Here is a 26,833-nt window from a genome sequence, read left to right as displayed (position 1 = left end):
CTTTCAGGAATATTGCCTCGGCATTTCGGTGCCGATAGTCCCTCGTCGGCTTTCCCACCATTGCAGATCAGCAATGTAGTTCTCGTGGACCATTGCGTGTTTCTTTGCCTCCACGACTTACTTTCTCAATCTTCTTCCCTTGCTTCTTTTTGTAGGTTGTCCAAAGTAGTCATCATGTTCCGATCTGTCACAGCCCGCGCCGCAAGGCGAGTCGCTCAGCCTCCTTCAGTTGCTGCCCGCCGACACTTGCACGCTCCTCTAGCATTCGACTGGAAAGATCCCCTTGGGGCGAGCAACCTATACACGGAAGAAGAACTGGCCATTGCGGAGACAGCAGAAGACTATTGCCAGGAGCGTATGCTTCCTCGAGTTCTCGGTATGGCCGTTCCAAACATCTTTCACACATTAAGAATACTCCACTGACAGGACCACTTACAGAGGCCTACCGCAATGAGAACTATGACCAGAAGATCCTGGAAGAGATGGGCGAACTCGGTTTCCTCGGAGCCACGATCAAAGGATACGGCTGCGCCGGCGTCTCGTCAGTCGCGTCAGGCTTGATCACACGAGCAGTCGAGCGAGTAGACTCCGGCTACCGCAGCGGCATGAGCGTGCAATCCTCCCTCGCCATGGGCGGCATCGAAGAGTTCGGCACAGAAGAGCAGAAGGAGAAGTTCCTGCCCGGCATGGCCAAGGGCAAGATCGTCGGCTGCTTTGGCTTGACCGAGCCCAACCACGGCAGCGACCCGGGCAGCATGGAGAGCGTGGCCAAGCCGCACCCGACCAAGAAGGGCTACTACAGCCTAAGCGGCTCCAAGACGTGGATCACCAACTCGCCCATCGCCGAGGTCCTACTGGTCTGGGCCAAGCTGCAAGAGACGGGCAAGATCCGCGGCTTCCTCGTCGAGCGCAGCAAGTGCCCGCCCGGCACGCTCGAGACGCCCAAGCTGGACAACAAGAACGGCCTGCGCGCCAGCATCACCGGCATGATCCAGATGGACGAGGTCCCCGTCGCCCACGAGATGATGTTCCCGCACGTTGAGGGCCTGCGCGGGCCTTTCTCCTGCCTTAACAGCGCGCGCTACGGTATTGCGTGGGGCACCATCGGTGCGCTGGAGGACTGCGTCGCGCGCGCGAGGGAGTACGCGCTGGAGCGTAAGCAGTTCAAGGGCAACCCTATCGCCAAGTACCAGCTGGTGCAGAAGAAGCTGGCCGATGCGACGACGGACGCCGCGTACGGTATCCTGGCCGCGCACCAGGTCGGCAGGCTGAAGGACGAGGGCAAGGCGGCGCCCGAGATGATCTCCATGATCAAGCGCCAGAACTGCGACAGGGCGCTCGTCAACGCTCGCATACTGCAGGAGATTTTCGGCGGCAACGCTGTCAGTGACGAGTACCACATTGGAAGGCACGTCGCCAACTTGTTTGTGACGCAGACATATGAGGGCCAGAGTGACATCCACTCTTTGATCTTAGGAAGGGCGATCACTGGAGTCCAGGCCTTTGTATAAACAACTTGGAAATCTTGTTGCGTATCGCGAATAGATCTTGCTTTGCAGAAGAAGCTTTATGCATGTCACTTCACAGTCAATATTTTCCTTTCGTCTTCGTTGTCCCAAGACCAACGGTTGGGCCGGTGAGTAACACGATCCAGTGGATGTGTGTGCTCGCGTGGAGACGCCCAGCTTCAAGGGGTTGCAAAATCATTGAAGGAAATGCGCGCGATTTTTACCATAGATATGACGCTCAAAGTTGCCGGTTGCGATTCCTTAAAATGTCATTCATCGGTTTGTTTGTTTTCAGCCACGCGGAACATCTCCGGGGTTCTCCACACGGAGCAAGGAGGGCTTGTGAAGTTGGTCCAAAAGATACGCCCACGTGGGTTGCTCAGCAGCGACCAGGCATACAATTAAGATAAATTAATAGACGCTTGCAAACTGCATTCTTAGACTCACGCAGCATCAAGATTGCTCGCGTGACAAAAAAATACATCCGAAGACGATTTTTGACGACGATGGCATCATAAACTCGCAATTTGGCAGACATCCAAGCCCCCAAAAAATCTCCCTTCGTTGCAATTCTCACCCCATCAGCCAACAACGACGATAAGGCCATGGAACCTATCAAAGACCTCGCCCAGCGCTGGTTGGACCTGGATCGGGATGAGGCGTCTCGCAAGGAAATCAGCGACCTGGTCGAAGCGGGAGACGAACCGGAACTCGAGAAACGCCTTCGAACACGCATCGCCTTCGGCACGGCAGGCCTGCGCTCGTCGATGAAAGCAGGCTTCGCGCACATGAACTCTCTTACCGTCTTGCAAGCCTCTCATGGTCTCGCGGACTACGTACTTACCTCGAAAATTCCCAAGGACGCCTCCCAGCACAGCGTCGTGATCGGCTACGATGCGCGGTACAACTCTGAGAAATTCGCTCGCCTCGCCGCCGCCGCTTTCCTGAGCAAGGGAATCAAGGTCCTCTGGTTTGGACAGCTCGTCCATACGCCCATGGTCCCTTTCTCCGTCGGCCAGTACCACGCCACCGCCGGCATCATGGTCACCGCCAGCCACAACCCCAAAAACGACAACGGGTACAAAGTGTACTGGTCAAACGGCTGCCAGATTATTCCTCCCCGCGACGCCGACATCGCCAAAGCCATCTCCTCCATCACCACCGTCGACACATGGGACCCCGCCGTCGTCGACTCCCACCCCAACGTCGACCGCATCTTCCCCCAGGCCACCAAGGACTATATGGGCGCCCTCCGCGAGCTCGTCTGGCCCATGCCCAGCGTCGAGATGGTCATGCCCTTCACCTACACGCCGCTGCACGGCGTCGGCCTGCCCTTCCTGCGCCAGATCGCCCACGACATGTGGTTTCGCGGCAACAACCTGCGCGTCGTGAAAGCGCAGGCGGACCCGGACCCCGAGTTCCGCACCGTCCCTTTCCCCAACCCGGAGGAGCGCGGCGCCCTCGATCTCGCCATGGCCGAGGCCGCGCAGAACGGCACGTCCCTCGTGCTCGCCAACGACCCGGACGCAGACCGCTTCTCCTGCGCCGAGCGCCGCGACAAGGTCACCTGGCACCAGTTCACCGGCAACCAGATCGGCATCCTGCTCGCCTCCCACGTCTTCGACACCTACACCGGCAACCGCGCGCGCCTGACCATGCTGGCCTCGACCGTCTCGTCGCGCATGCTGGCGGCCATGGCCGAAGCCGAGGGCTTCCACTTCCGCTCCACCCTCACGGGCTTCAAGTGGCTCGGCAACGTGGCGCAGGAGCTGGCGGCGCAGGGCAAGGTGCCGGCCTTCGCGTACGAGGAGGCCATCGGCTTCATGTTCCCGGGCGTCGTGTGGGACAAGGACGGCGTCGCGGCCGCGGCCGTCTTCCTGTCCGCCTGGCAGCGCTGGAAGAAGCAGGGGCTCACGCCGTGGCAGAAGCTGCAGCAGCTGTACGCCAAGTACGGCTACTTCGAGGACGCGAACACGTACTTGATTTCGCCGTCGCCGGCGACGACGAATGCGGTTTTTGAGGCCGTGAGGGCGTCGAATGGCGGGAAGAGGCCGGAGAGGGTCGGCGGGCGCGAGATTCTGCGCTGGACGGATTTGACGCTGGGGCAGGATAGTGGGACGGCGGATGGGAAGCCGGTGTTGCCGGTGGATGCGTCGGCGCAGATGATCACGTGCGAGCTGCGGGATGTGGTTTTCACGGCGAGGGGTTCGGGCACGGAGCCGAAGATCAAGCTGTATATCGAGGGCAAGGCTGGGTCGTCGGAGGAGGCGAAGAAGTTGGCGAATGAGGTGTTGGAGGATTTGGTCAAGGAGTGGTTTAAGCCGGAGTTTGGGCTAAGGTTGGCTGGGACGTAGGGGGTGGGAAGGGAATTGAAGAGATGGTGGCGAGCGAGGGTAGATTTTCTTTTTTCTCTTTGTCTTGCATGGAATGCGTGAACGGCCTGTTTTTGCTCCTATAGATCAGAAACGCAACGATCATGAAATCTGGCTTTGTGTCATTGTGTTCTGTCTGTGTGGGTATCTACTTAATTGAGAATGCTGGCAGTAATGAATGATATCTTTGCCGCTGGGCTATTCACCAAGGCCTTCGACTGATGAGGTTATGGCTGCAGTGAGAAGCAAACCTCGGGAGCAAGTGACGCGTAACTTCGAGGGACGTTTTTCACCGTGACACATGTTAAACTGATCTGTTCAGCAGGAGGGACGAACACAGATACGGGATACTCAGAGGTGCATATATATAGATATTCGAAGCGATTCGAGATCTGGTGGAATCTTGCCGCTGCCACAGTTACCGTAGAGACCGGAAGTCACAACGGATACAGTGGTGGTGCGAAGCCGAGCATGAGGGACGGAAATGTGTCGAAAGTCCAAACTTAAACACCTACGAGTAGTATGCGTCCCCGAACAGAGGATAATTCCAAAATCGTATGCAGCAGGTTGAGAGAGAGAAAGTGTCAAAGAAAGCGCGTGAAGAGTGCCATAAACCCATGAACCATTTGCTGCCTAGTCGAAGAATTTGATCCACCGCTCGCCCTGTCCAAGCATAAGGTCGCTTGCCCTTGTCATATCGGCCAAGGTCCAGATCGTCGGCAGGGCCATCTCGCTCGCGGTAACGTATCTTTCCGCCGGTGACTTTGTCGGCGGCCGATGAATTTGTCTCTAAACGCTCCTCCAACCCAAGCAAGCAACTCCTATCATGTTCTTGTGATCATGCATGTGTCGTGTCTCGGAAAAGCAAACCTAGATGGCGTACTTCCTGGTCCACTCCCTGGCGGTTGCCTCGTAGCGGGAGCGGTCGGTCTTGTAAACGTGTGCAATCTCGGGAACGAGAGGGTCGTCGGGGTTAGGGTCTGTGAGCATGGAGCAGATGGATAGGAGCACTGTCGTATGTTAGTGTCTCAAAACTTCAGAGCGCGAGGTGCCTTTAGGACGGCCTCGGACAGTGGTGGTGTACGTACCCTTTGAGATGGTGAGCGCAGGGCTCCACTGGTCCCTCAGAATGTCCAAACAGATAGATCCGTTGCTGTTGATGTTCGGGTGGTAGATGCGGGTGGTGAAGTTGACCTTCGGGGGCTTGAAGGGGTAGTCTGTGGGGAAGTGGATCGCGAGGAAGAAGACACCGCCGGAGTATGGTGAGTCGCCAGGACCCATGATGGTTGCTTGCCAGTGGAACTGTGAGAGCGAGGCGTGTTAGGAGGCGTAGTCGCAGAACGAGGCGGGAAGGCTCGAGGGGTCGTGGATACGTACGAGGTCATCTCCGATCGGGCCAGCGCTACAGGAAGAGGGCGGGTCGCTAGAACGGAGTCAGTATGCTGCTCTTGCCGCGGGACAGTGACTGGAGTGGATGGGCATCGTACCGGCCGAGGTCTGTAAGTTCCTGTACGATCGTCAGTCAACGAGGCTCGGGGCGGCAGTTGGGCATGCGTCGCAGGGGCGGCTCACCTTGTTGATGCGCTTGAGAGCCATGTTGGCGGGTATGTGGGTACTCGGTGAGAGCGTGTGTATGCGGCTGGTATCGCTCGTGTGCAGAGCGAGAGTAATGTGGTGTCCGTGAAGTGGTGGTTGAGCGTGGTGAAATGGTGATGGTTGGTGGGGTGCGTGGGCGCCCGCAAAGACAGTCAGAAGTTGAAATGCGTGACGTCCTAAGCGGCGGCTGCTCCCGGCCGGGAAGGCACTTAGGCTCTCCCACGCAGGCACTACTGGCTGGCCGATTACCTTATGTACCGACTTCGCCACTCGGGTCTCCTCCCTCGTCTAGTAAGTTCTATTCGAAGCATTATTCACTCCTGACAGCCGCCTGGATGTCTATGACCAAGGCGATGACAAGTGGCGCAGCCTGAAACCGAATGCTCTTACGCGCTGCACTGGCTGGGCTGAACAGCGAAGGCATCCTTCTTCAACCCACTGCACGGTCATGCATGAAACTCGACCTTGCCGCCCGAGGCGTCCATCAAGGCGGCTGTGTCACCGATCACCTGCGATTGCTATTCCAGGGATCGATGTGCCAAGCTGTGGAAGATGTACATCGCTTACAAGGTTGTGACCAACCTCTGTCGCACAACGCCATCATTGTGTTGATTGTTCTTTGCCTTCGTCTGGGCCTGGGGCAGTTGTTGTGTAGCCGCGCATCCATGCCCCTGGCGACGTGTCACCATACTCTAATTTAAAATTCATTCTCAGCTGCATCGCCGTGGTGTTCTGGATATTTCTCCGTCAACGAGTGTTGATTGAGTGAAAGCATGGAGATCCGTTGGCCATCAAGCTGCGCTGGTCTCTACCCTGCCTCGATGCAAGTCATGACCCAGAATTACATCTAACGACAATACCCTGCATTCTGGACACCCTTAAATAGAGGCATATCAATGTATGTTGATCTGGTTTCCCCTGGTTTAAGATCGAAACTCGCTTGCGATTCCGCCCAAAGTAAGTCCACGTTCATTGGGATGTGTACGGACTGTCAATTGCCGATTAACATCAGATGGTTGGCCATTTGCATTTGCGATCGTTTAGCAAAATTACTGAGAGCGACTTACACTGCCTACTCCAACTGTATTCATTTGGTGACCGCTACGTTTCAAGGGTCGTTGCAAGGACGTTCACCACAGTGTGACAAGTTCGAGATGCATGTTTCACCGGGACAGTTGTTGGGACCTGAACGAACCGAACAAGGAAACCCTGCCCGACACGAAATTGTTGTTGATGACGGAAATGGCTGCCATTTTGTTCAGAATAATGTCAATCGTCAAGCAACGTATTGACACAGATTCAACGTCTTCAGGTAGATCGCCAACTGCAAGTGTGAAGATGTTCGATCGTCTGGCCTCCCCGCTTTCGGCCGAGGCGGCGATGGCTTCCAAGGCTCGAGTGATGAGAGCCCGAGCAGCCCGAGCAGCCCAAGTTGTCCCCAAGTCTGCACCGCCACTAGCGGGGCAAACGTCACACTCAGCTTGCCAAACACACCCCAGTCGTGCCGCGTACAGTACACTCGTCGCTAGGCTGCCGCATGCGCATGTGAGGCCGACTTGACTTGACCCATTCTTCCTCCCAGAGACCTCTTTCAACCTCACGCCGCAACCATGAACGTCCTCAAACTTCAAAAGTCCGTCTCCCTCCCCTCCCCTCCCTGTCCTCGCTCGGAAAGGCCGGCACTGACATGGCGCTCACAGGAAGTATCCCCAATTTAAGCAGGAGGAGGTCTTGGGCCTCTCCGACGCTTTCAGTAAACTCGACGTCGACGACCGCGGCTACCTCGACGAGGCGACCGTCATCAAGGCCACGCAGAACTCCGAACGCCAGCCCTACGATGTCGTCCGCCAGGCGCTCAGAGAAGTCGAGCTGGACAGCTCACGGCGCGTTGAGCTCGATGACTATGTCGATCTGATCTCCAAGCTGCGAATGTCGTCGCCGGCTCAGCAGCGCATGGGCACCGGCCCTCAGCGACCCAGAGGCGTTAGCAACGCTGCTCAGCAAGGAAACGGCGCATCTGGCTCACCATCGCACGGGAAGACATCCAGCATCGGTGGAGGTGCAGGAGGCGGCAGGATTACGGTCGGCGGCGCCACTGGCAGCTCGCAACACACTATCAACGAGGATGAACTCACTGAGTTCACCAGGCATATCAACGCGGTCCTCGCTGGCGATGTGGACATTGGACACCTGCTTCCTTTCGACACCAACACCTTCGAGATGTTCGACCACTGCAAGGACGGTCTCGTGCTGGCCAAGCTCATCAACGACAGCGTACCGGACACCATCGACGAGCGTGTACTGAACAGGGCTGGCAAGAAGATCAAGCAGCTGAATGCATTCCACATGACTGAGAACAACAACATCGTCATTGAGTCGGCGAAGGGTATTGGTTGCTCTGTTGTCAACATTGGCAGCGGCGACATTATTGAGGGCAGAGATCACTTGATCCTCGGTCTGATCTGGCAGATTATCAGGCGAGGTCTCCTCGGCAAGATCGATATCAAGCTACACCCTGAGCTCTACAGACTGCTGGAGGATGGCGAGACACTAGAACAGTTCCTGCGTCTGCCTCCTGAGCAGATCCTGCTGAGATGGTTCAACTACCACCTGGCGAACGCCAAATGGGGCAAGCGGTATGATAGAAGACGATCTGCACACTTCTGGGCAGCGCAAACTGACAATTCGCAGTGTTTCGAACTTTTCAACAGACGTCAAGGACGGCGAGAACTACACGGTCCTTCTCAACCAATTGAAGCCTGAGACCTGCTCGAGAGCTCCTCTGCAGACACCCGACCTCCTGCAGCGCGCTGAGCAAGTGCTGCAGAACGCCGACAAGCTGGACTGCCGCAAATTCCTGTCCCCCACCTCTCTCGTGGCCGGTAACCCCAAGCTGAACCTTGCCTTCGTCGCCAACCTGTTCAACACCCACCCTTGCCTCGAGCCCATCACCGAGGAGGAGAAGCAGGAGATTGAGGACTTCGACGCCGAAGGCGAGCGCGAGGCCCGCGTCTTCACCCTCTGGCTCAACTCCCTCAACGTCAAGCCCACCGTCGTCTCCTTCTTCGACGACCTCCGCGACGGCACCATCCTCCTGCAGGCCTACGACAAGGTCATCCCCGGCAGCGTCAACCACCGCCACGTCAACAAGCCGCCCGCCAACGCCGCACCCGCGCAGGCCACCGACCCGGACGAGGAGTACCTGGTCATCAAGTCCGGTCTCTCGCGCTTCAAGGCTGTCGAGAACACCAACTACGCCGTCGAGATAGGCAAGCAGAACCACTTCTCGCTCGTCGGCATCCAGGGCGCCGACATCACCGACGGCCAGCGCACCCTCACCCTCGGCATGGTCTGGCAGCTAATGCGCCGCGACATCGTCAACACCCTCTCCGGCCTCGCCCAGCGCATGGGCAAGCGCGAGATCAGCGACGCCGACATGGTCAACTGGGCCAACGGCATGGCGGCCAAGGGCGGCAAGAACTCGCAGGTCCGCTCGTTCAAGGACAAGAGCCTCGCCAACGGCACTTTCTTCCTCGACGTCTTGCACGGCATGCAGAGCAGCTACGTCGACTACGATCTTGTTGCGCCTGGCAGGACGGACGAGGAGATGTACGCTAACGCTAAGCTGGCTATCTCGATTGCTCGCAAGATGGGCGCTACTATCTGGCTGGTGCCGGAGGATATCACGAACATGCGCACGCGCTTGATTGTCACTTTCGTCGGCTCGCTGATGGCTACTGCTGAGCAGATGGGCGCGTAGAGATTGGGGCTGAGATACGAGCGATGAAACATGAGTCTCCGTTCTTCATCATTCGGGTTATCGCCACGTGAAATGCTCGTAGGGGGAAGGAGGCTTTAGATATCCGCGTGCAATGCGAGTCATCAAATAAAAGTACGTTTCGAATGACCTTTGCTTAGTGCATCATCGTCGTTGGTACAAGAATCGCTTGAAGGAATAGGAGTCTGAGGCGTGACTGAGAAAGGGGACACAAATCTGGAAGGCCGGTGAATGTCGCATGAATGATCCACGCAGGTATTGATACGTGCAACCCTCGCTGCAGTGTGCCCGTTGCTATTGTTCACATCCCGGATTGCGAACGCCGCCCTTCAGCTTTTGCAACACATCATCTCTCGTTTATGCTTCGTTGTTGCTTTGGCCAAGTCGACAGTCGTCGTCAGAGAATTTGCCGAGAGCGTTATGCTCTTGTCGAAGTTGTGCGAAGACGCGGACAATAGAACAGGAGAAACGAAGCTTTGATTCCGAGCCCTCGAGGATCATAGACTCGAGGAGGCTACACGCACAGACCGCTCCCTTATCATCCCTAGCGCCATAACCATAATGCACCCGTCTAGAAGACAAGAGCGGCACCCTTGGTCTTCTTGTCACCACTATAGAGCAGGTTAGCACGAGTTCCTTCTCTCTGCGCCTGCGCGCAGCAGGTCTGGATATTTCCAGTCGAGGTATAACGTACCCAAGCTCGAAGTGCTTGCAACGCTTGAGGGCGAGCTGAGCCTTGGTCTTGCAGGAAGTGCATTCTAATCTGAGGACGACCTTCTTGGTGGTCTTGGCCTTCTTGTGGAAAACCGGCTTGGTCTGACCACCGTAACCGGACTGCTTACGGTCGTAACGACGCTTACCCTGGGCGAAGAGGGAAGCCTTTGGATGTGTTAGTCTTGTGGGTTCGCGGGTCGGAGGGTCTGTTCGGTGTAGCGCACCTTGCCAGCCTTGTACTGGGTGACCTTGTGCTGGGTGTGCTTCTTGCAGTCCTTGCCCTTGCAGTAGGTCCTGCGCGTCTTCGGGATGTTGACCTGTAGAGCGCGAGATCAGTATGCGATTCTCGCTGTATATGTGTCCCGTGGCTGTGTGCGAAAAGTGTGCCTGCCGCCGAATGCCCGAAAGATTTGTCCGTCGCCACCGCAGCTGCAATTCGACATTGCGTTGTCCATCCTCCGATTATCCCAAACATGCAGTGGAAAATGTCGAGCCCACGCGCAAGATGCGCAATGCATCTTATGCCTCCTCTTTTGAATCTGCAATCATGCACCCCAATCATCTCTCCAAAGCCAGCCCAGCAATTTCCATCCATACTCCATCATCCCTCCACATCCATCCGGCAGCTCATCTCGCGGCAGACACACTTCCATCGCACACAGATTCGGTTTCGGAGGCGTCGCTTACCATTTTGACGGTATTTCGGTCTCGTCGAAGGGCGGTGAGGTTGTCGAGGGTCGTCGCTGGGCGTGTGAGATGCTTCACTGCTACAGCGTGTGACGGCTTTTCGGCTGTGCCGCGCCAAGACACAAGACCAAAATTATTCCCCACTGGGTTTGGAGAGCCTGATGGGATGCCTGAGGACGCACGACGTCGAGCTGGCGCGTTATGCATGCACGGATTTCGGCATGTATGTTATTTATGCGATCACATCAACTACGTGTACCATGTCCTAGCATCAATCAAGAGCACTATGCTCATGAATGGTAAGGCCTACAATGCGTCACGGTCTGACGGTAAGATGGCACGTCATCTCATCACAATGCTTGCTCCAGATTGGACACCAGATTCGTGTTCATGATAATGCATCTCTTTATATTTCGCTATCTACAGATCTATCGCTATATGATCCTGCGTGGCTAATCAACACATACAATCCTAATATCATAAGCTTCATCTCTCGTCGAAAGATGCGTCTGGACGCCCACGCTGATCGGAGATATCTAATAATTACACACCTGTCGAGCTGGCCTCCGCGTGCCTGCATGCTCAGTTTGGATCAAGCAAAACTCCAAAACAAAGCAGCGCTGACAAAGATAGACCACCCAGCGAAGATGGCACGATCTGTTGCGCTTGAAGGGATGTTGCCCTCGGCGGGTTCACCGAGGTAGTAAGCGCCCATATCGGTCAGTTCGCCCTTCTCCGTGAGCAGGGCACTGTTGGGCCCAACGTTGCTGACGTCGGAGCGAAAGGCGCCAAACCACGAGTAGTGCGTTACATAGCTAAATGGAGTCAGCAGTGCGATCGAAGGGCCAATGTAGATCGCCGCGCCACTTACTCTTGCCTGTCCAGATAACTAATACTCTGATTGAAGAACGTCTGACTCGTCTCCAGATCCTGCCCCGGGAACCCAAACTCCGTCATCCACATCGTCATGTTCTGATACGTCGCGTTGACCTGGCCCATGAACGACGCCATGCCCTCGAAATTCCCATACCAGTGGATTGGCAGGAAATCCGTCGTGCACCCGCCGTCGCACGCCGTGTAGAACTCCTGCAACCACTGCAGACCACGGGGCGAGCCCGTCACGGCCGGCGCGCCGAGCTGGAGGTCGAGGTTTTTCAGCGGCTCGATTTTATCGATCCATTCTGAGGCTGCGACGGATGGGTCGACGCAGGAGCCTCCGTCTGTGCAGCCGTCGGGCTCGTTGAAGCCTAGCACGTATTGAATTTCGCGGCCAGAGTCGATAAGTCCTTTTACTGTGTCGTAGAAACTGGTGGCATCTGCGTTGTCGTTGGAGGAGTCGGCGCCCCAGAGCATGGGGACGAATTGGAGTTTGCTGTCGATTGCGTCTGTGGGCATTGCTTGGTAGTTGTAGTACCAGGTGAGATCCGACTCCGAGCCATCCCAGGTTTTGTCGTCTGCGGGATCTTCACCTTCGACGTAACAGAGGCCGCGTTTGGGCGATGAGGGTTCGACTATGTCTGCGAGAATTGAAGGGACTAATGCCAGGATGGCAGATATGCGATTTACCCTCATGTTGGCGGGCCGGTGACTTCGATACTTTTCTGGCAGCTGAATGCTCCCTTTGATATATTTTTATACTGTTGACATGCAGACGGCTTCGTCGATATAGAATGACGCAGGCCGATACAATCTCGCGGAAACCGGATTTAAGCGAGCGACAAAACAGCAGGGGTATGAAAGGAACACGACGAGTCAGAGCAGAAAAGAGAAATCCATGAAGAGAAATGCCATCTTTACTTATCTTTGAGGAGGTGTTTGTTGCTACAGTTGAATTACGCCCAGAAATGCGGCGCAGCAATAGACTCTGCAGTAGGCTTTCGATACAGCAGTTGGTTGGGAGGAGTCAAGATTGGGGAGCGCGGGGCGCTCAAGAACAGATTTGGGCGGCTTGGAACTTGGCTCTCAGGGGCGTCTGCCAGATTTGGTAGAGGGCTTGGAATCCGGACATGAAAGCATGATAAGACGTCTGAAAGAATCGTTTGTGTATATGTGGCAAATGTATGGTCATGAAAGTCGTGAAATAGACCGGATCGCTCAAGCCGGTCTCTTGCGCGTGAAGTCGCTCGCCGCTTTGACGACGCCGACACCACTGCCCTGCGTCTCCACCGTCCTCCCTCGCCCGCCATCGTTGACGTCGCGTTTTTTGCTCCGTATCGCTGATGGTTTGACATACCGAGCCGATAACGCGTTGCCATTTCTGCCTTGGCGGCAGCCATCCGCGTCGCGGCAAGCCCAAGGCGCCTGATCGAGCACTGAAGGGTCATTGCGCTCGTCCCAGCTGCCTTCAGGACGCGGCACCGACATGTCTAGAGTCGCACCCTCTGTCCCGTTGTTGTGCGCGGAGCCCCACCAGCCGCCAATGACATTGTTCTGGTCGCGCGTGCTCAGGGCCGCGTTCGCGTTGTGAATGACCCACGGGCGGAAGCCGTCGCAGTGTCCTGAGTGGGAAGCGGCGAGGTCGTCTTCGGCGAGCACAGTGAGGTTCGCCACAAGAGGCGTGATGGTCGGGAGCGGCTCGCAGAAGATCCCGAGGTGGTGGAAGTAGATGCCTTTGAAGATCTGCGCGTCCTGCGAGCAGTTCGCCGACGCGTCGCAGTAGTCTTCCATGATGCCGTTGCGTCCCAGACCGGACCACTGGCTTGCTTCTGACGCGTCTTGGGCGTTCCAGCCGGTTGCGTCGATCACAGTGTTGACGAGATCGTAACCGTCAGAAAGGTACGAAGGGTCACCAGTAGCCTCCCACAGGCCTCTGAGGCCGGAAAGGATGACTCCCTGATTGTAGGTGTAGACCATCTCGTTGCGTTTGTCGCACGTGGTCTGGCCTTTGGAGATGTGGAATCCATCCACGATCAGGCCTTGCTCGTTGGTGAAGTTGTGCGTCTTGAACCAATCATATTCCTTGATCGCATTGTCCAGAAGGACCGGATCGTGCGGCTGAAGGAATGTAAGAGGCGGCAGAGTCGTGTTCGTGTCAGACGAGTAATTCGCAGTTGGATAAGGGTCGGTGTTGTAGTCTCCCGGGAAGTAGAGGTACATAGCTATCGAGCTTGACAGATAAAGCTCGTTGGTGATGGCGTTCTTGTATGTCTCCAGTGTTGGATTCCATGTAATGCCTCCGTCGCAGAGAGAGGTCTCGAACTCGTTTTGGACGATGTTGTAGAAAACATGAGCCCTGTGGGCGTACCGTGAAAGATTCTCTTCGCCAAGATCGGATCCATTGATGTAAGAGTTGTATTCGTTGATGAATTTGATCACTTCCAGCCACTCCAGAACCACCCATTGCGCGTCGTCGTAAGCTTGTCCGAAGATGTCGCCCACGTTCTCGGACTTGAAGAAAGATTCGACTTGAGAGTAGTATCTGGAAATTTCGCCATCGATCGTCGGACCAGAAAAATATGAGCCAGGAAGACTACCGTCGTACTCGATTAAGATCTCAGTGAAAGAACGATCCGAGGCTCCAAGTAACGTGCCCAAGACTGCTGCTATCCAATCTATTGATTCGGGCCAATCGTAACCGGACCAGAACGAAGTTCCTTGCATCACAGCCAGTGAATCGTAAAATTCGTAGAACCAGTGTCCAGCACTGTTGTCTGTTCCAGTAGCCCGCCAAGCCGGTTCATCTTGCTGAACGGCGTCGTTGGTCGCAGGTTTAGGTAGGGCGAAGGAGAGGGAAAGTGTTGTGGCTAGCACTGCTGTAGTTCGAGGAGACAACATGCTATACACCAAAGCCAAAGTAGCAATAGAGAGTAACAAGGCCCGCCATTTTCGCAGAGGGTTGCTGGTGGCTACTATATTTCCATGCGGATGCCATCCCGCCTCCCTTGCCTTCGGAGTGGCGGAGAGCCTTTTTGTCTCAGACATAAAGAGATGCCAGATCCCAGCCAAAGTGTATACGGATCTATTGTGATGTAGGAGGCTAGAATCAATACTGAATGTGCATTCCGAGTCTCACATGGAGAAAACGCGGAGCTGCGATCGTCCACGCCATTAATCGCCCAGCCGGCGAGGCTTGAGCTGGATGATCAGCAGGACAGGAGAAGGTTGGACCCGTGGCCGAACGTTAGCCCATCGAAATTCATTGCATGATCTATTCTGATAATGATGTGTTCTCATGACTGTGAAAAAAGTACACTGTCGAGAGGCTACATCTCGAGGCCATCATACCGCTGGGTAACGACTGGTGGCCGGTGAAACGGGCGTTGTCTCACTTTGAGCAGGCGTGGCTGTCGTCGGCTGGGCCAACCAACGCTGCCGAGGCACCGCGTGATCACAACGTCAAGCGCTCACCACCCACGAAAAGGTGGGGAACTTGTGATAGAATCATTTGTGGAAAAGAATATCATGATGAGGCTTGCTCTGAAGGGTCTATTGAAAGTATTTCTCGACTACGGTAAGGTCCGATGTCTCAACTGTGACCCGAAGAACAGGTCCGGTAACCATATTCCCGGCATGCTGCAGCATGCACTGGGCCTGCGTTACTGATTGGCTGCACCTATGCGCGGTAACCCATTAAGGGCTGATCTTCGTGTGTGATGTCCGAAAACGCTATGTGCGTTCCTCATGCTCCCGGATGCAGGTCTACATGTGTACTTTGGCCATCCTCTCGTCACATATCCTACGCTGTCAGACGTCCAGCTGCTTTTGCGATGTCCAATTGGGTCGTTACTTTGCGGAGATAGTGATTCGACGTGCGAGTCAATTTCACGACGTATGGTCGTTCGCGATTTGTATCAATTTCTTAATAGTCGGGGCTCCAGGTCAAGGTCTGCTCCTTTTCACAGACAGAAAGGGATCCACCGTCGGCCGCTTACGCTTAACAGGCGCCGGAGCTGCCGCTGGCTTCTGTTGCACAGACTGCTTGGCCTGAACAGAACCATTCGAAGGCGCGAGTGAGGATGTCGCTTTCGGTGCGCTTTTGGTCGGCGAAACGGATGAACGCTGTGAGGACGTGGTAGATGCCCGGGCCCCTGATCCAGCGCTCGAAGATGCTGGCGCAGGATGCATAGCAGCTTTGGCGACGGGGTTTGTGAGCGCACGTAGTCGCCTCTCCTTCTCCAACTGCTCTTTCATGTCTTCGTTCCTAAACGCTTGCTCAGTCTTACCCACTCGGCTTCTCGATGTGAAAATCCTTGCGTTCTGGCTCTGTGGCTCTGCGTACTTCTTCGCCTCCGCTGCAGCTCTCCGGACAGCCTCATTGCCAGGGTTTGAATATTCCATGACCATACTCTTCGGCGCGACCTTGATCTGGCTCTTCGGATCCGGAATCGCGCGTCTGGTCATCGGCTTGAAAGCACTTGCTTTGTTGGCAGTGGCCCGCTGCATTGCGCTGAATGCGTCTCGCCCTGTTTTGGCGTTCCATAGCAAAGGTGCCCTGCTCCCACCACCACCGCCAGTGTGCATGACGCCGTCGAAGAAGCCAGTCCTTTTCTTCTGGCCGTGCTCCATGACTTTATTGACGATCCTGGTCTCCTTCGAGCCTTTGGCTTCTTGAAGACCCATCATGGCCCTCTTCAGTCCTTCCTCGGCCTCGGCCTTCTCCGCCTCCTCTTGCTTCAACATCTTCCTGTACACCTTATGCCACGATCTGGGGTCTTTAGGGTAGAGCATCTTCTGATCTGCGTTGGAGACATCTCGCTTGATGAATTCCTGCCAGAGTAGCTTGGAGTGATCGGCGACGTGCGGACAGTTGATCTCGATCTCGCGGAGTTGCTGCGGATTGTCGATGCGGCGGAGGATAGGCTCCACGGCGTGATAAGGCAGGTCTGCAATGTCTGTGATGCTTGCGATGTTGCGGATCGCGGCGTGCTGCGCCATTGACGAAAGTGAGGCTGCAGGCATGTTTGCTGAGCTGAACTTCGTTGGCGACTGGGAAATGTTTGCGACGACCAAATGCGACGGATGTAATTTTAGGAGGTCTCGCAGGAACAAAGACGCGTGGAGAGTGTTCCTGCTTCGACTTGTGAAACAAAGGTCGTTCTCGAATGTGGTGGACTATCCGGTAGACAAAGCAGTGCTCTAGGGCTGAGGGACTGGGTCGGGGTTTGAAGCGAGAAGGGAAACAAGCAGCAGCATACTTATGGAATTTAGGAGCCCACCACAAGTAAGCCAGGTGGATGAAAAAAAGTAATAGAGTTCGAGTTGACTGTTTTGAGGACACAAGGCTGTCCTCATGGGGGAAGTCTAATGTAGGTAATGTCAGTGAAGGGAGAGCTTGAGGACATGTGCCCCACCAAATAAGCTTCGGCAGCGGACCGCAGCTCCGCAAAGCCAAAGCGCGACAACTCTACATACCGGCGATCTCCCAAGAATCGCATTTGTCCTTTCGCATTGCCATTCACGAACCCATCGACAACATGGCTGCTCAAACGTATGGCATCCTCCCGCAGCCCGCTGAGGATGCACTACACTCTGCGCGTCTGCTCGGAATCGAAGAGAGGCCATTTCAGCGCGTGACAAAACGCCTTCTGGACCGCGACTCGCTTCTTCGCTCTACACCGAAGCAGCTGCCGTCTCCGCCGCCAGAAGGCGAAGAAGTTCCTGCGGAGGCCGAAGACCCTTCTGCAGACCCGACTACACGGCAAAAGTTTAGGGAGGAAGTCCTGCTCGATTTCGCCGCGCTCGAAAGCTCAATCACCCGGATACAGCTGATCCAGAGCTCCAATGCGCGCGAGCGCGAACGCTATGCGGCGGAGAAGGCGAAGATTCTGGCTACTGCTCAGGCTGTGAGGGAAAATACTTTGCTCTTGCGTGAACAATTGGCGGAGGCGCAGAAGGTCCTGGAGCTAAGGAAGGGCTACGACGCGCTGGCATCTAAGATTCTTGAGGACAAGAAGCTGAAGTCTCGCGACGAGTGCCGAAATGACATCACGAGCTTGGAGAAAGAAATCGAGGAGCTTGAGCAGGAGGGAGTTGAGATCGAGGGCTTGTGGTCTGGTCGTCGTGAGCAATTTGAGAGGGTTGTGCATGAGGGCGAGGTTATGCGTCGGGTGATCAAGGGCATTAAGGAGCCAGGGGAGGGCGAGGGAGAAGAGGGAGATGATGATGCCATGGAAGATGGCGATGGGGAGAAGGATGATCGCAGTCGTATGGGTACGCCAGGCATTGAAGATGGTCGGACGCCAAGGCATGAATCAGGTGGCAGGACGCCTATGCCTGAAGGTTCAACTCCGCTGCCTGGTGGAGCGACACCGATGCACGACGGTCTTGAGGAGAGTGAAGAACGACCAAGGAATAAGTTTCTGGAGGTCGATGGTGCGAATCCTACATCTCGTGCTCCAAGCCCAGGGGCTCAGAGTCCTCACGCTTCTGCCGACGTCGACATGGGCGAAGAATTTACGCCAGCCCCTTCAACCTCGGATTCTCAAGAACATCCGAAAGCCTCGACTGGTCTAGAAGCCAAAGATGAACAGGTCAAGGAGCCGGCGGAGGGCATGACGACCGAGATGGACGAGTCGTGAAGATGAAATTACGTGGCTTCCACTGGGTATCTATGTATGTACAGTCATCAAGCGAGAACGCTTCCCAGTCAAGCCGACTCCTTCAATGCGTTTTGGCCAGCTGCAATAGCCTCCTGTGCTTTGGTAGCCTCCTCAGGCGATGCTTGAGCCTTGTCTTGCTCCTGTTTTGATGTTTTAGCAAACCAATACCTTCGTTGCTTTTAATATCCCATGTCCCAAACTTACAAGTTGTTGCTCGAGCTTACTCAACGCATCCTGGATTTTTTGTTTGAGCGGAGGGAACACAGCCTTAGTCTGCTCAAGGGCTTGTTTCTTCACAAGTGGTTAGCATGGATATAAGTCAATACAAAAATATTTCATCCAAGCATACGTGTTGTCTGAGTATGTACTCCGCGTTCTCGTCATCCGCACCCTCACCAGCCTCCAGCTTAGCAATGCGTGCACTCTGCTGTTCGAGCTCCTTGTGGTAGCTAGCCTCCTCCTTCACCAGGCGGTTGAGGGCCGAGGTGGCAATAGCGAGCTGAGAAGGCGCAGGCATATCGACAATTGTGATATTACCGGTGTTGATTGGGTGATATTGCGACTTCTGATACCTAGGAAGCCTCCTGTCTCTCACGCTGTGCCACTGAATTCGCCCACTTTGACTGATGGAGGGGTCCGGCGCGCTAATGCAAGCAATTTACTAGCGCGTTTTCAGCCGCGTCGAGTTCGTGACACGCGCCGTTGCTCAGGGCTAACTTATCGACAGCGACGGCGACAGCCCCTCCAGCGCAAACACACCGCCAAAGCCCTTCCAACCGCGCAACTAACCTCAACTGCGCAAAACCCCACCTTCAAGATGTCTTCGCCAGAGCAGCGTCGCTCGAATCGCAGCTCGGTCAATGGTACACCGCGCCGCTCTGCACGCTCCTCGCAAGCGCCTGCTTCCAGCCCTTCACTCCCACACAACGGCAATGCGAACGCCGCCGCCGATGAACAATTGCGCTCCGAAGCGTCTGATACCAACATGCAAGATGTGACTCCTCGAGGGAATGCGCGCTCCTCGCAACACACATCTCAAAGCCAAGCGCCGCCGACTTCGAGCCCGCTGTTTTTCAGATCGAGTCCCAATGGAAGCCAGAGTCAGAGCCAGAGTGGGCGACAAGGTGCTGGAGGCGTCGGCATGAGCTCGCCTTTGAAGGGGCAGGCTGGCCCTGCCAGCAGCGATGGAGCCAGGACGCCTAGAGCAAGCGGTGGAATGGCAGGAGGTGTGTCTGCACTGATTCCGCCAATGATGCCAATATTGACATGCTACAGATTCGTCGCCGATTCACTACGCCTCCAGCTCTGATCCTGCCGGTCCCATGAGTGACGCTCGTCGACCGGACAGAACCAGCTCAAGTGGCTTGTTCGTCCGATCCCCTCTGAGAAGCCAGACGAACGCTATGAATAGACGCCACGACATCGACTCCGATATCATGGATCCCAGCAGTAGCAGAAGAAGACGGATGTTTGTCGACGAGAGCGGTATGCCAGTCGCAGACGCTCCGTCAGACGCAGCGACGTTCTCTAACCTCAACCCCAACACTTCGGATGCCGACCAGTTGGGCGGCAACACGGGCGCTGTCATTTGGGGCACAAACGTCTCTATCCAGCACTCCTTCAAAGCCATGAGAGACTTCCTCCTCAACTTCGAAAAGAAATACCGCATGATCGCAGACGGAGAGCTTGCCGAAGGAACAACACTGGAGCCTGGCCACCCAGGCCGTGAGAAGGAGTACGTGTCAATGATGGAGACCATGATCGAGCTTGGCGTTCGGTTCTTGTACCTGGACGCGAAGAATCTCAAGGCCTATCCTCCGACTAGGAAGCTCTGGCACCAACTGCAGTCCTTCCCTAGCGAAATTATTCCCCTGATGGATACTGTGATCAAGGACGTTGTCGTTGAGCTTGCAGAAAGAAAGATGGACATGATGCGCCAGCAGTCACAACAGAGGAACGGCGAAACGAACAGAACACGCGACCTTAGCTCTGCTCCCCCTATGCCTAGCTCTGATGTTGATAACAATATCGGCGGCCAGGCGCCTGTTCCCGCGGAGGTAGCAGACGAGATTCCTGATCTTGTCACCGAAGCTGAACAGAGAATCTACCGCGTGCGGCCTTTCGGCATGGACAAGACCATCAACTTGCGTGACCTCAACCCTGGCGACATGGACAAGATGGTGTCTGTGAAAGGTCTCGTGATTCGTACAACCCCTGTCATTCCCGACATGAAGGATGCATTCTTCCGTTGCTCGGTCTGTCATCATACTGTGAAGGTTGACATTGACCGCGGCAAGATCGCCGAGCCTACAAGGTGCCCAAGAGAGATCTGCAATTCCGCGAACAGCATGCAAATCGTCCACAATCGCTCTGGTTTCGCGGACAAGCAGGTCATCAAGCTGCAAGAGACACCAGATTCGGTCCCTGATGGTCAGACACCGCATTCAGTCTCCCTTTGCGCCTACGACGAGCTCGTGGATATGTGCAAGGCTGGTGACAGAGTTGAGATCACGGGTATCTTTAAGTGCAACCAAGTCCGCGTCAACCCTCGACAGCGCTCTGTCAAGAACATCTTCAAGACTTACGTCGACTGCCTCCACATTCAGAAAGTCGACAAGAAACGCATGGGAATTGATCCCACCACCATCGAAGAGGAGCTTTCGGACCAAGTTTCTGGAAACATCGAAGAGACCCGCAAGGTCAGTGAGGAGGAGGAAGCGAAGATCAAGGAGATCGCCGCCAGACCGGATGTCTACGAGCTGCTCTCTCGCTCGCTGGCTCCATCGATTTACGAGATGGACGATGTCAAGAAGGGTATCTTGCTGCAGCTTTTCGGCGGCACCAACAAAAGCTTCGAGAAAGGTGGCTCGCCAAAGTACCGTGGAGACATCAACGTGCTACTCTGCGGTGACCCCTCTACTTCGAAGTCGAAGATGCTTGAGTACGTTCACAAGATTGCGCCTCGCGGAGTGTACACTTCGGGCAAGGGCTCCTCTGCCGTGGGTTTGACCGCGTACGTGACAAGAGACCCAGAGACACGCTCTCTCGTCCTCGAGTCTGGCGCTCTCGTCCTTAGTGACGGTGGTGTCTGCTGTATTGATGAGTTCGACAAGATGTCTGAATCGACGAGATCGGTGCTTCACGAAGTCATGGAACAGCAGACCGTCTCGATCGCAAAGGCCGGCATCATCACCACGCTCAACGCAAGAACCTCCATCCTTGCATCTGCCAATCCTATCGGCAGCAAGTACAACCCGAACTTGCCAGTCCCGCAGAACATCGATCTGCCGCCCACCCTTCTCAGCAGATTCGATTTGGTCTACCTTGTTCTCGACCGCATCGAGGAGTCAGCGGATCGCAAGCTCGCTCGGCACTTGGTCGGCATGTACCTCGAAGACACGCCTGACAACGCAAGCAAAGATGAGGTCCTGGTAAGCCCTCCTCCACCCTCTCCCTCCCAAACCCGAATCCACGCGCTAACACCTCCCACCCAGCCCGTCGAATTCCTCACCTCCTACATCTCCTACGCCCGCTCCAACATCCAACCCACCATCTCCGCGCCCGCCGCCGAAGCCCTCGTCGCCGCCTATGTTGCCATGCGCAAGCTCGGCGAGGACATCCGCGCCTCCGAGCGCCGCATCACCGCGACCACCCGTCAGCTCGAGAGCATGATCCGCCTGTCGGAGGCGCACGCCAAAATGCGCCTCTCCACCACCGTCACCGAGCACGATGTCGACGAGGCCGTCCGCCTCATCCAGTCCGCTCTCAAGCAGGCCGCCACCGACGCCCGCACGGGCTTGATTGATATGGGCTTGTTGACGGAGGGCACGAGCGCGAGCGAGAGGAAGCGCAAGGAGGATCTAAAGGCTGGTGTTCTGAGTATGTTGGATGAGATGCTTAGGGCTGGCGGCGCGAGCGCGAGGTATGGTGATGTTGTTCGGACGCTGAGCGAGCAGAGCTCCGTTGCTATCGAGGGGCAGGAGTTTGCGGATGCGGTTAGGAGTCTGGAGCAGGAGGGTAAGGTGCAGGTGCTTGGTGAGGGTGCCAGGAGGAGCATTAGGCGGGTGACGGGGTCTGCTTAGCGGATCTCTGGGACGGTGATGTGGCGTTCTGGCGTCTTTGTGGGTTGGTGCTGGACGAGGTTGGATATGTGAGATGGTCACGAAACTCGAGATACCTGTAAGCGGTTGTGCATGCGTGGGTTTTTGGGGAGTGTAATTTGAATCTTTCGCAACTGTTCGCGTGCTCCTTTATGCAAGCTTCTTCGTATTGTAATTTCCTCTTCAGCTGCGCCTTCGCCTATTTGGTCAAGTCAGGAACCGCTATAACAGCATCACATGCTGCTGTGTCAAAGACACCCGCGCTCGTCCATGCTACTCGAAAAATCTAGACGTCCTCCTTCAAGCATGACGCCCGCAAACGCCCCGCCTTCGAAACCAAGCTGCGTGTCTTCGTAATTGTGAGCATTGTCGCTCGATACTCGTCGTCCGGGACAGCTATTCTCTCAGCCTGTCACTCGCATCCGAGGCCCTTGTCTTACGAACGCCCACCGCGCAGCGCGAGAACCAAGTGCAGCGTCGCGCCGCCCTCCAGGTTGTACTCCTCGGCGGTCTTGTCGTCGGCCCTGTTTGGGAGCTTGTCAGCGCCTTGTTGTTCTCCTGGTGATCCTGCTCCTTCCCACTGCGAGCTTCTTATGGGTCCCAAAGCCGAGTTCTGGAAGTGTTCTTACATCTGCTTTCCGCCGTAGATCAGACGCTGCTGCTGCGGCGGGATGCCCTCTTTCTCTTCGACGCGCTCCTTGATGCGCTGGACCTATTGTTGCAATGTTGTGTTAGGGCTCTGGTGCTTCGACGAATTCGGTGCGGTGCGCTGCAGGAGGTGAGGTAGTGTGCCGTACCTTGTAGTCGGGCTCGATGTCCAGCTCGATCTCTTTGCCGGTTAGGGTGCGGACTCTGGGAGTTGGGGTTAGTATTCAGCCTAGGTTAGGAGGAGAAGATGAGGCGTACTTGATCTGCATTTTGGCGGTTGCGTGTGTGTAGGAGTTTTGGGTATTTTGTGTTTGGCTCACAGTGAGAGTGGTGGGATGTGAGCGTTGGAGGTGATGCGGCGGGCTTTGTCAGTCGGGCTTCGGTGACGAAGTTGGTGGGGTTTGCTTTGGTGATGGCGTCGGTGGAAGTGTGAGGGTCTGCAACAAGGAAGAGAAATGGTTTGGCTGGTCTTGCAAACGGTAGTTGCAATGTCATGTCCCAATGATAAGCATGTGATTATGCAGACAGTCTGAGTCCAGGAAAGAAAATGTTGCCTGCCCCCGAGAAGTACGAGTATCAAGCATCATTGGCAAGCAACCATGATGGTAATTGCGTCTCGTATTTTAGCCTGTAGCAGGCCTTCGCAGTCATTATCATTAATTTAGAACGAAACAGCAAAGGGTATAATATCGCTCGGAAACAACGTTCTCAGCCCAGACGCCTCCCAAAAGCCATGCCAAACCGATATCACCACGGCCTCAACGAACCGAGAAGATCAAACGCCACATCCTCTTGCGCAGTCCGGACCATTAAAACCATCGCATCAAGCAACAACAGACCAAGCAACCCTACTCCTCTAATCTCTCCACAATCTTCGCCCTCCTCCTCGTCGTGGCCAACTGCGGCGTCCAAACCCCCATAAACAGATCCTCGCACTCGTCCTCATCCTGGCTGTCAAACTCCACCTCCCCTTCCTCCTCCCTCACAGCCTCAATCCCCTCCGGCGGCATCGCAAGCGAACTCTTTCTCCTCCCGCCACTCACCTCCACCACACGCTCTCCATCCCCACTCTCGCTCTCCCACGTACTGCTCCGGCACACCTTGCGCGTCTCGAGAATGAACTTCCCCACTTTGTACCTCTGCCCTTCGTCCTCAGCCGCCACGTACTTCCACCCTAGCACGCTGCCGCACTGCGCGCAGCTAATGTCGCTGACCGTGTGCGCGCCCGTGACGAGTTGGCGGGGCACGGGTTTGTGAGTGAAAGTGTTGGGGAGGTTGGGCAGGGCCGCGTTCTTCTGCGCTGCCGTGCGGAGGGTTAGTGGATTGGGGCTGATCGAGCTGCTGGAGGGCGCGACGAGGTAGGCGCGGCCGTGGCGGCCGGTCTGGGGTTGTTAGTGGATTGTGGTTTGCAAGGTAATGTGGAGCTTTGCTCACGAAGCCTTTGCTTATGATTTGTGAGGAGAGCGCGAGGTCCGCGAGGCAGCGGCCGCAGCGTAGGTGGGAGTTTGCGCCGGTTAGGAAGCTGGTTTCTGTTTCTGAAGGCGATGCGCTCGAGATGCTATCTGAGCGCGTTGTGCTAGCCGCTGAGGAAGTGCTGGACTGACGCCGGCGGAAGGGTAGGGAAGGGAGTAGGTAGGTTGGGAAAGGCGTTGTTGGAGCTGGGACGTGTATTGGGAAGGGAGGCATGGTGGCGTTTGTTGATATGGAGAGGGTTGTGATGTCACTTGGTACTGGCTATGCCAGCGATTGTGGGAGTCGGACACGATGCGCTACGGTGTGCTCTTGAGGTAGAGCAGCAGAGAAGATAAGGCCATCAACAGTGAGTGATGTCGGGCAGCAGACTACTGGACGGCAGCGGTGCTCACCGACAGGGCATGTCGACATGACTCTTGGGGATGGCACATGACAGAGGTCAAGGACTGTCGCAGAGCAGCGGACGGTTGGGCCAATGATGCGCAGTGCCGGAGTCGAGTGCGGCAAAGGCGAGCTCACCTGCTGACGATCGCGTGTGCCGGTGTGGTGAGCCTGGTGAGGTGGGCACGAGAGCGAGAGGGGTGGTGGGGCTGCTCACGGCTGCAGCTCTCCGCGGAATGCCGAACCTGGACTGCCGCTGCTCCGGTCGTTTGAGGTTCGGCGAGACCTCCAAGGAACATCTACTTATTCTTTGATGCACATCACAATGGAGGGATCTCGCGAGTCTCGGTGGAGCTCATGTCGCTCATGCTCGTGTGAAGCCCGACGAGATGTCTTGGATAAAAGGCTCGCATGCCTATGGCTCAACCAAGTTACCACGGGCTTTTTGAGTATCATCAACGGACGTCCTTGTTCGATGCACATAATCTATTACTGGGGGTATTGGGAGGATGATAGCCGATTCGTGGATAGATGGCAGTATTAGCGTCATGCCTTTGTTCTTTTGCAATTGACAATTCACTTTCGAGAGCTGCCAAATGAATCAAGAGACGATTGGAAGTGAAACTCCCATGTGACTGACTCCCTAATATATTACATCTCATTTCAGACGCTTCAGACGATAAATTTCGACATCCGGTCATACAACCTACAAATCTGAATCGAACACACATTAAAGTATTCAATATCTGATCTACGAGGGTACAACGAGTGTGAACGCCTCGCACCATGAGTACAACAAACGGATCGAAACGCTCAGCACTTGGGGACAAGATGACCCGAATGCTTGACAGAGATCGCAAACGCAAGAGAAACCAGCTGCACAAAGCTCACGATGTAGACGGTGCAGAAACGGACATCGTTCTCCAGAAAGAAAGATATCCTAAGCTAGAACACTGGTCGAACGCAACAGTCGAGACAATCTTTGGCCGATGTTCTGTTCAGAATCACAGACTGACAGTATTGCTCGCGAACTACAATTCCCTTGGCTGCTGGATTGATCAGTGGCAAACTATCCCTTCAGGCTTACAACGCTGCCGCCCTTTCGACAGGTACGCTGCCAACGGACAGCGACGAAGTTACACCAAATTACTGAAGGCGTGCTGCGATCACTGTAACAAGTCTATTTCGTTTCGATTCGTTTCATCCAGATTGCTGGCGATCACGAAGCTCGAACGCAAAGACCTCTGGAAAGCCGTCATCACTCGATGCCATAATGTGAAAAGGTATGTCTTCGAGGGCAGCGCAAGGTGCAATCTGTTCGGTCATCCTAATCATTGCATGAACTTGGCGCACCTCAACCTGGAAACGTATCTGCACAACACTAGGCGCAAGCGACACCATGCTGGCCTATTGGGATGTGATTGTGAGAAGCGTTGCATCGGGTCCATGGCGTGGAGACAAAGGTATGGGAACACCAGAGGAGACAAGGAGTTGCCAAGTAATCGGTCGAGACCTAAGAGTGGCTTGCAGCCTGGCGATGCGATCGCTTGACGTTTGCATTCTCGTCGAATTGTGTTTCGACACAGCTCGGTCGATCATGTGCAATACAGACGGATCAGCAGCCAACAACCGACCTGCAAGCGCGGAGATATGACTACTTACGAGCGCCGATTCTAATTGCGTTAATACCTCAGACGACTGAGACAGTCCGAGGACTCAGATGATTCGAAGATAAAGACTTGCCATGCCAGGACCTTAAAGGCGTTTCATGATAGAGAAAAGCAGTTGATAAGGGACATGTTTCAACGATTCTCATGTGTTGTGTGATATCGTCTCTTTCTTCTATCTCTTTCGACGTTCCGCATAAGGTATGACCCTAGGTCTTCCCGGCGAAAGATGTCTGCGCAGTATGCGGTGCGGTGTGGTGACTTTGCATCGCAAGCCTCGTTGCTCCTGCGGACTCGTTGGTCGCTGTGGGACTCTGAGTGCCTCTTTTCGGTCACAGACGCCCTGGAATCGGCGACTCCGTATAGTGTTT

General features: G+C 55.4%; 13 protein-coding genes across 13 annotated transcripts; 5 read left to right on the top strand and 8 right to left on the bottom strand.

Annotated features, from left to right (window-relative positions):
- Positions 1 to 65: 65 nt before the first annotated feature.
- WHR41_06341 (uncharacterized protein) lies at positions 66 to 1,593 on the top strand. The gene is made up of 2 exons (XM_069374946.1): positions 66 to 376; positions 439 to 1,593. Exons 1-2 carry the CDS (start codon positions 175 to 177, stop codon positions 1,509 to 1,511), a joined length of 1,275 nt encoding a protein of 424 aa, XP_069227529.1. The 5' UTR covers positions 66 to 174; the 3' UTR covers positions 1,512 to 1,593.
- Positions 1,594 to 2,113: 520 nt separating this feature from the next.
- Positions 2,114 to 3,862, top strand: WHR41_06340 (uncharacterized protein; the record flags this gene model as incomplete). The annotated part of the gene is made up of 1 exon (XM_069374945.1): positions 2,114 to 3,862. One exon carries the CDS (start codon positions 2,114 to 2,116, stop codon positions 3,860 to 3,862), a length of 1,749 nt encoding a protein of 582 aa, XP_069227530.1.
- Positions 3,863 to 4,193: 331 nt separating this feature from the next.
- Positions 4,194 to 5,607, bottom strand: UBC1 (Ubiquitin-conjugating enzyme E2-16 kDa). Its single transcript, XM_069374944.1, has 5 exons — positions 5,453 to 5,607; positions 5,368 to 5,387; positions 5,258 to 5,303; positions 4,969 to 5,182; positions 4,194 to 4,890 (listed from the first exon to the last, which is right to left on the bottom strand). The coding sequence occupies exons 1-5, from the start codon at positions 5,474 to 5,476 to the stop codon at positions 4,751 to 4,753; spliced, it is 444 nt and encodes a 147-aa protein (XP_069227593.1). The 5' UTR covers positions 5,477 to 5,607; the 3' UTR covers positions 4,194 to 4,750.
- A 1,323-nt stretch (positions 5,608 to 6,930) lies between these two features.
- On the top strand, positions 6,931 to 9,383 carry WHR41_06338 (uncharacterized protein). The gene is made up of 3 exons (XM_069374943.1): positions 6,931 to 7,109; positions 7,177 to 8,112; positions 8,168 to 9,383. Exons 1-3 carry the CDS (start codon positions 7,087 to 7,089, stop codon positions 9,234 to 9,236), a joined length of 2,028 nt encoding a protein of 675 aa, XP_069227592.1. The 5' UTR covers positions 6,931 to 7,086; the 3' UTR covers positions 9,237 to 9,383.
- Positions 9,238 to 10,744, bottom strand: RPL44 (60S ribosomal protein eL42). Its single transcript, XM_069374942.1, has 4 exons — positions 10,656 to 10,744; positions 10,193 to 10,285; positions 9,949 to 10,133; positions 9,238 to 9,865 (listed from the first exon to the last, which is right to left on the bottom strand). Exons 1-4 carry the CDS (start codon positions 10,656 to 10,658, stop codon positions 9,826 to 9,828), a joined length of 321 nt encoding a protein of 106 aa, XP_069227589.1. The 5' UTR covers positions 10,659 to 10,744; the 3' UTR covers positions 9,238 to 9,825.
- A 503-nt stretch (positions 10,745 to 11,247) lies between these two features.
- Positions 11,248 to 12,227, bottom strand: WHR41_06336 (uncharacterized protein; the record flags this gene model as incomplete). The annotated part of the gene is made up of 2 exons (XM_069374941.1): positions 11,248 to 11,470; positions 11,527 to 12,227. 2 exons carry the CDS (start codon positions 12,225 to 12,227, stop codon positions 11,248 to 11,250), a joined length of 924 nt encoding a protein of 307 aa, XP_069227588.1.
- A 522-nt stretch (positions 12,228 to 12,749) lies between these two features.
- Positions 12,750 to 14,255, bottom strand: WHR41_06335 (uncharacterized protein; the record flags this gene model as incomplete). Its single annotated transcript, XM_069374940.1, has 1 exon — positions 12,750 to 14,255. The coding sequence occupies one exon, from the start codon at positions 14,253 to 14,255 to the stop codon at positions 12,750 to 12,752; it is 1,506 nt and encodes a 501-aa protein (XP_069227591.1).
- Positions 14,256 to 15,473: 1,218 nt separating this feature from the next.
- On the bottom strand, positions 15,474 to 16,553 carry WHR41_06334 (uncharacterized protein; the record flags this gene model as incomplete). Its single annotated transcript, XM_069374939.1, has 1 exon — positions 15,474 to 16,553. One exon carries the CDS (start codon positions 16,551 to 16,553, stop codon positions 15,474 to 15,476), a length of 1,080 nt encoding a protein of 359 aa, XP_069227590.1.
- Positions 16,554 to 17,068: 515 nt separating this feature from the next.
- WHR41_06333 (uncharacterized protein) lies at positions 17,069 to 18,172 on the top strand (the record flags this gene model as incomplete). The annotated part of the gene is made up of 1 exon (XM_069374938.1): positions 17,069 to 18,172. The coding sequence occupies one exon, from the start codon at positions 17,069 to 17,071 to the stop codon at positions 18,170 to 18,172; it is 1,104 nt and encodes a 367-aa protein (XP_069227585.1).
- A 68-nt stretch (positions 18,173 to 18,240) lies between these two features.
- On the bottom strand, positions 18,241 to 18,710 carry WHR41_06332 (uncharacterized protein; the record flags this gene model as incomplete). The annotated part of the gene is made up of 3 exons (XM_069374937.1): positions 18,241 to 18,333; positions 18,398 to 18,484; positions 18,543 to 18,710. The coding sequence occupies 3 exons, from the start codon at positions 18,708 to 18,710 to the stop codon at positions 18,241 to 18,243; spliced, it is 348 nt and encodes a 115-aa protein (XP_069227584.1).
- Positions 18,711 to 18,919: 209 nt separating this feature from the next.
- On the top strand, positions 18,920 to 22,289 carry WHR41_06331 (uncharacterized protein). Its single transcript, XM_069374936.1, has 3 exons — positions 18,920 to 19,419; positions 19,469 to 21,624; positions 21,688 to 22,289. Exons 1-3 carry the CDS (start codon positions 19,011 to 19,013, stop codon positions 22,273 to 22,275), a joined length of 3,153 nt encoding a protein of 1,050 aa, XP_069227587.1. The 5' UTR covers positions 18,920 to 19,010; the 3' UTR covers positions 22,276 to 22,289.
- A 91-nt stretch (positions 22,290 to 22,380) lies between these two features.
- Positions 22,381 to 23,308, bottom strand: ubl1 (Ubiquitin-like protein 1). The gene is made up of 4 exons (XM_069374935.1): positions 23,200 to 23,308; positions 23,091 to 23,145; positions 22,923 to 23,005; positions 22,381 to 22,817 (listed from the first exon to the last, which is right to left on the bottom strand). The coding sequence occupies exons 1-4, from the start codon at positions 23,208 to 23,210 to the stop codon at positions 22,730 to 22,732; spliced, it is 237 nt and encodes a 78-aa protein (XP_069227586.1). The 5' UTR covers positions 23,211 to 23,308; the 3' UTR covers positions 22,381 to 22,729.
- A 233-nt stretch (positions 23,309 to 23,541) lies between these two features.
- Positions 23,542 to 25,147, bottom strand: WHR41_06329 (uncharacterized protein). The gene is made up of 2 exons (XM_069374934.1): positions 24,376 to 25,147; positions 23,542 to 24,323 (listed from the first exon to the last, which is right to left on the bottom strand). Exons 1-2 carry the CDS (start codon positions 24,625 to 24,627, stop codon positions 23,790 to 23,792), a joined length of 786 nt encoding a protein of 261 aa, XP_069227543.1. The 5' UTR covers positions 24,628 to 25,147; the 3' UTR covers positions 23,542 to 23,789.
- Between the last annotated feature and the right edge of the window lie 1,686 nt (positions 25,148 to 26,833).

This window comes from Cladosporium halotolerans, assembly GCF_011745625.1.
Source record: "Cladosporium halotolerans strain TM138-S3 chromosome Unknown Sca26, whole genome shotgun sequence".
Lineage (NCBI taxonomy): Eukaryota > Fungi > Ascomycota > Dothideomycetes > Cladosporiales > Cladosporiaceae > Cladosporium > Cladosporium halotolerans.
This window is presented reverse-complemented; position numbering and strand designations above follow the sequence as displayed.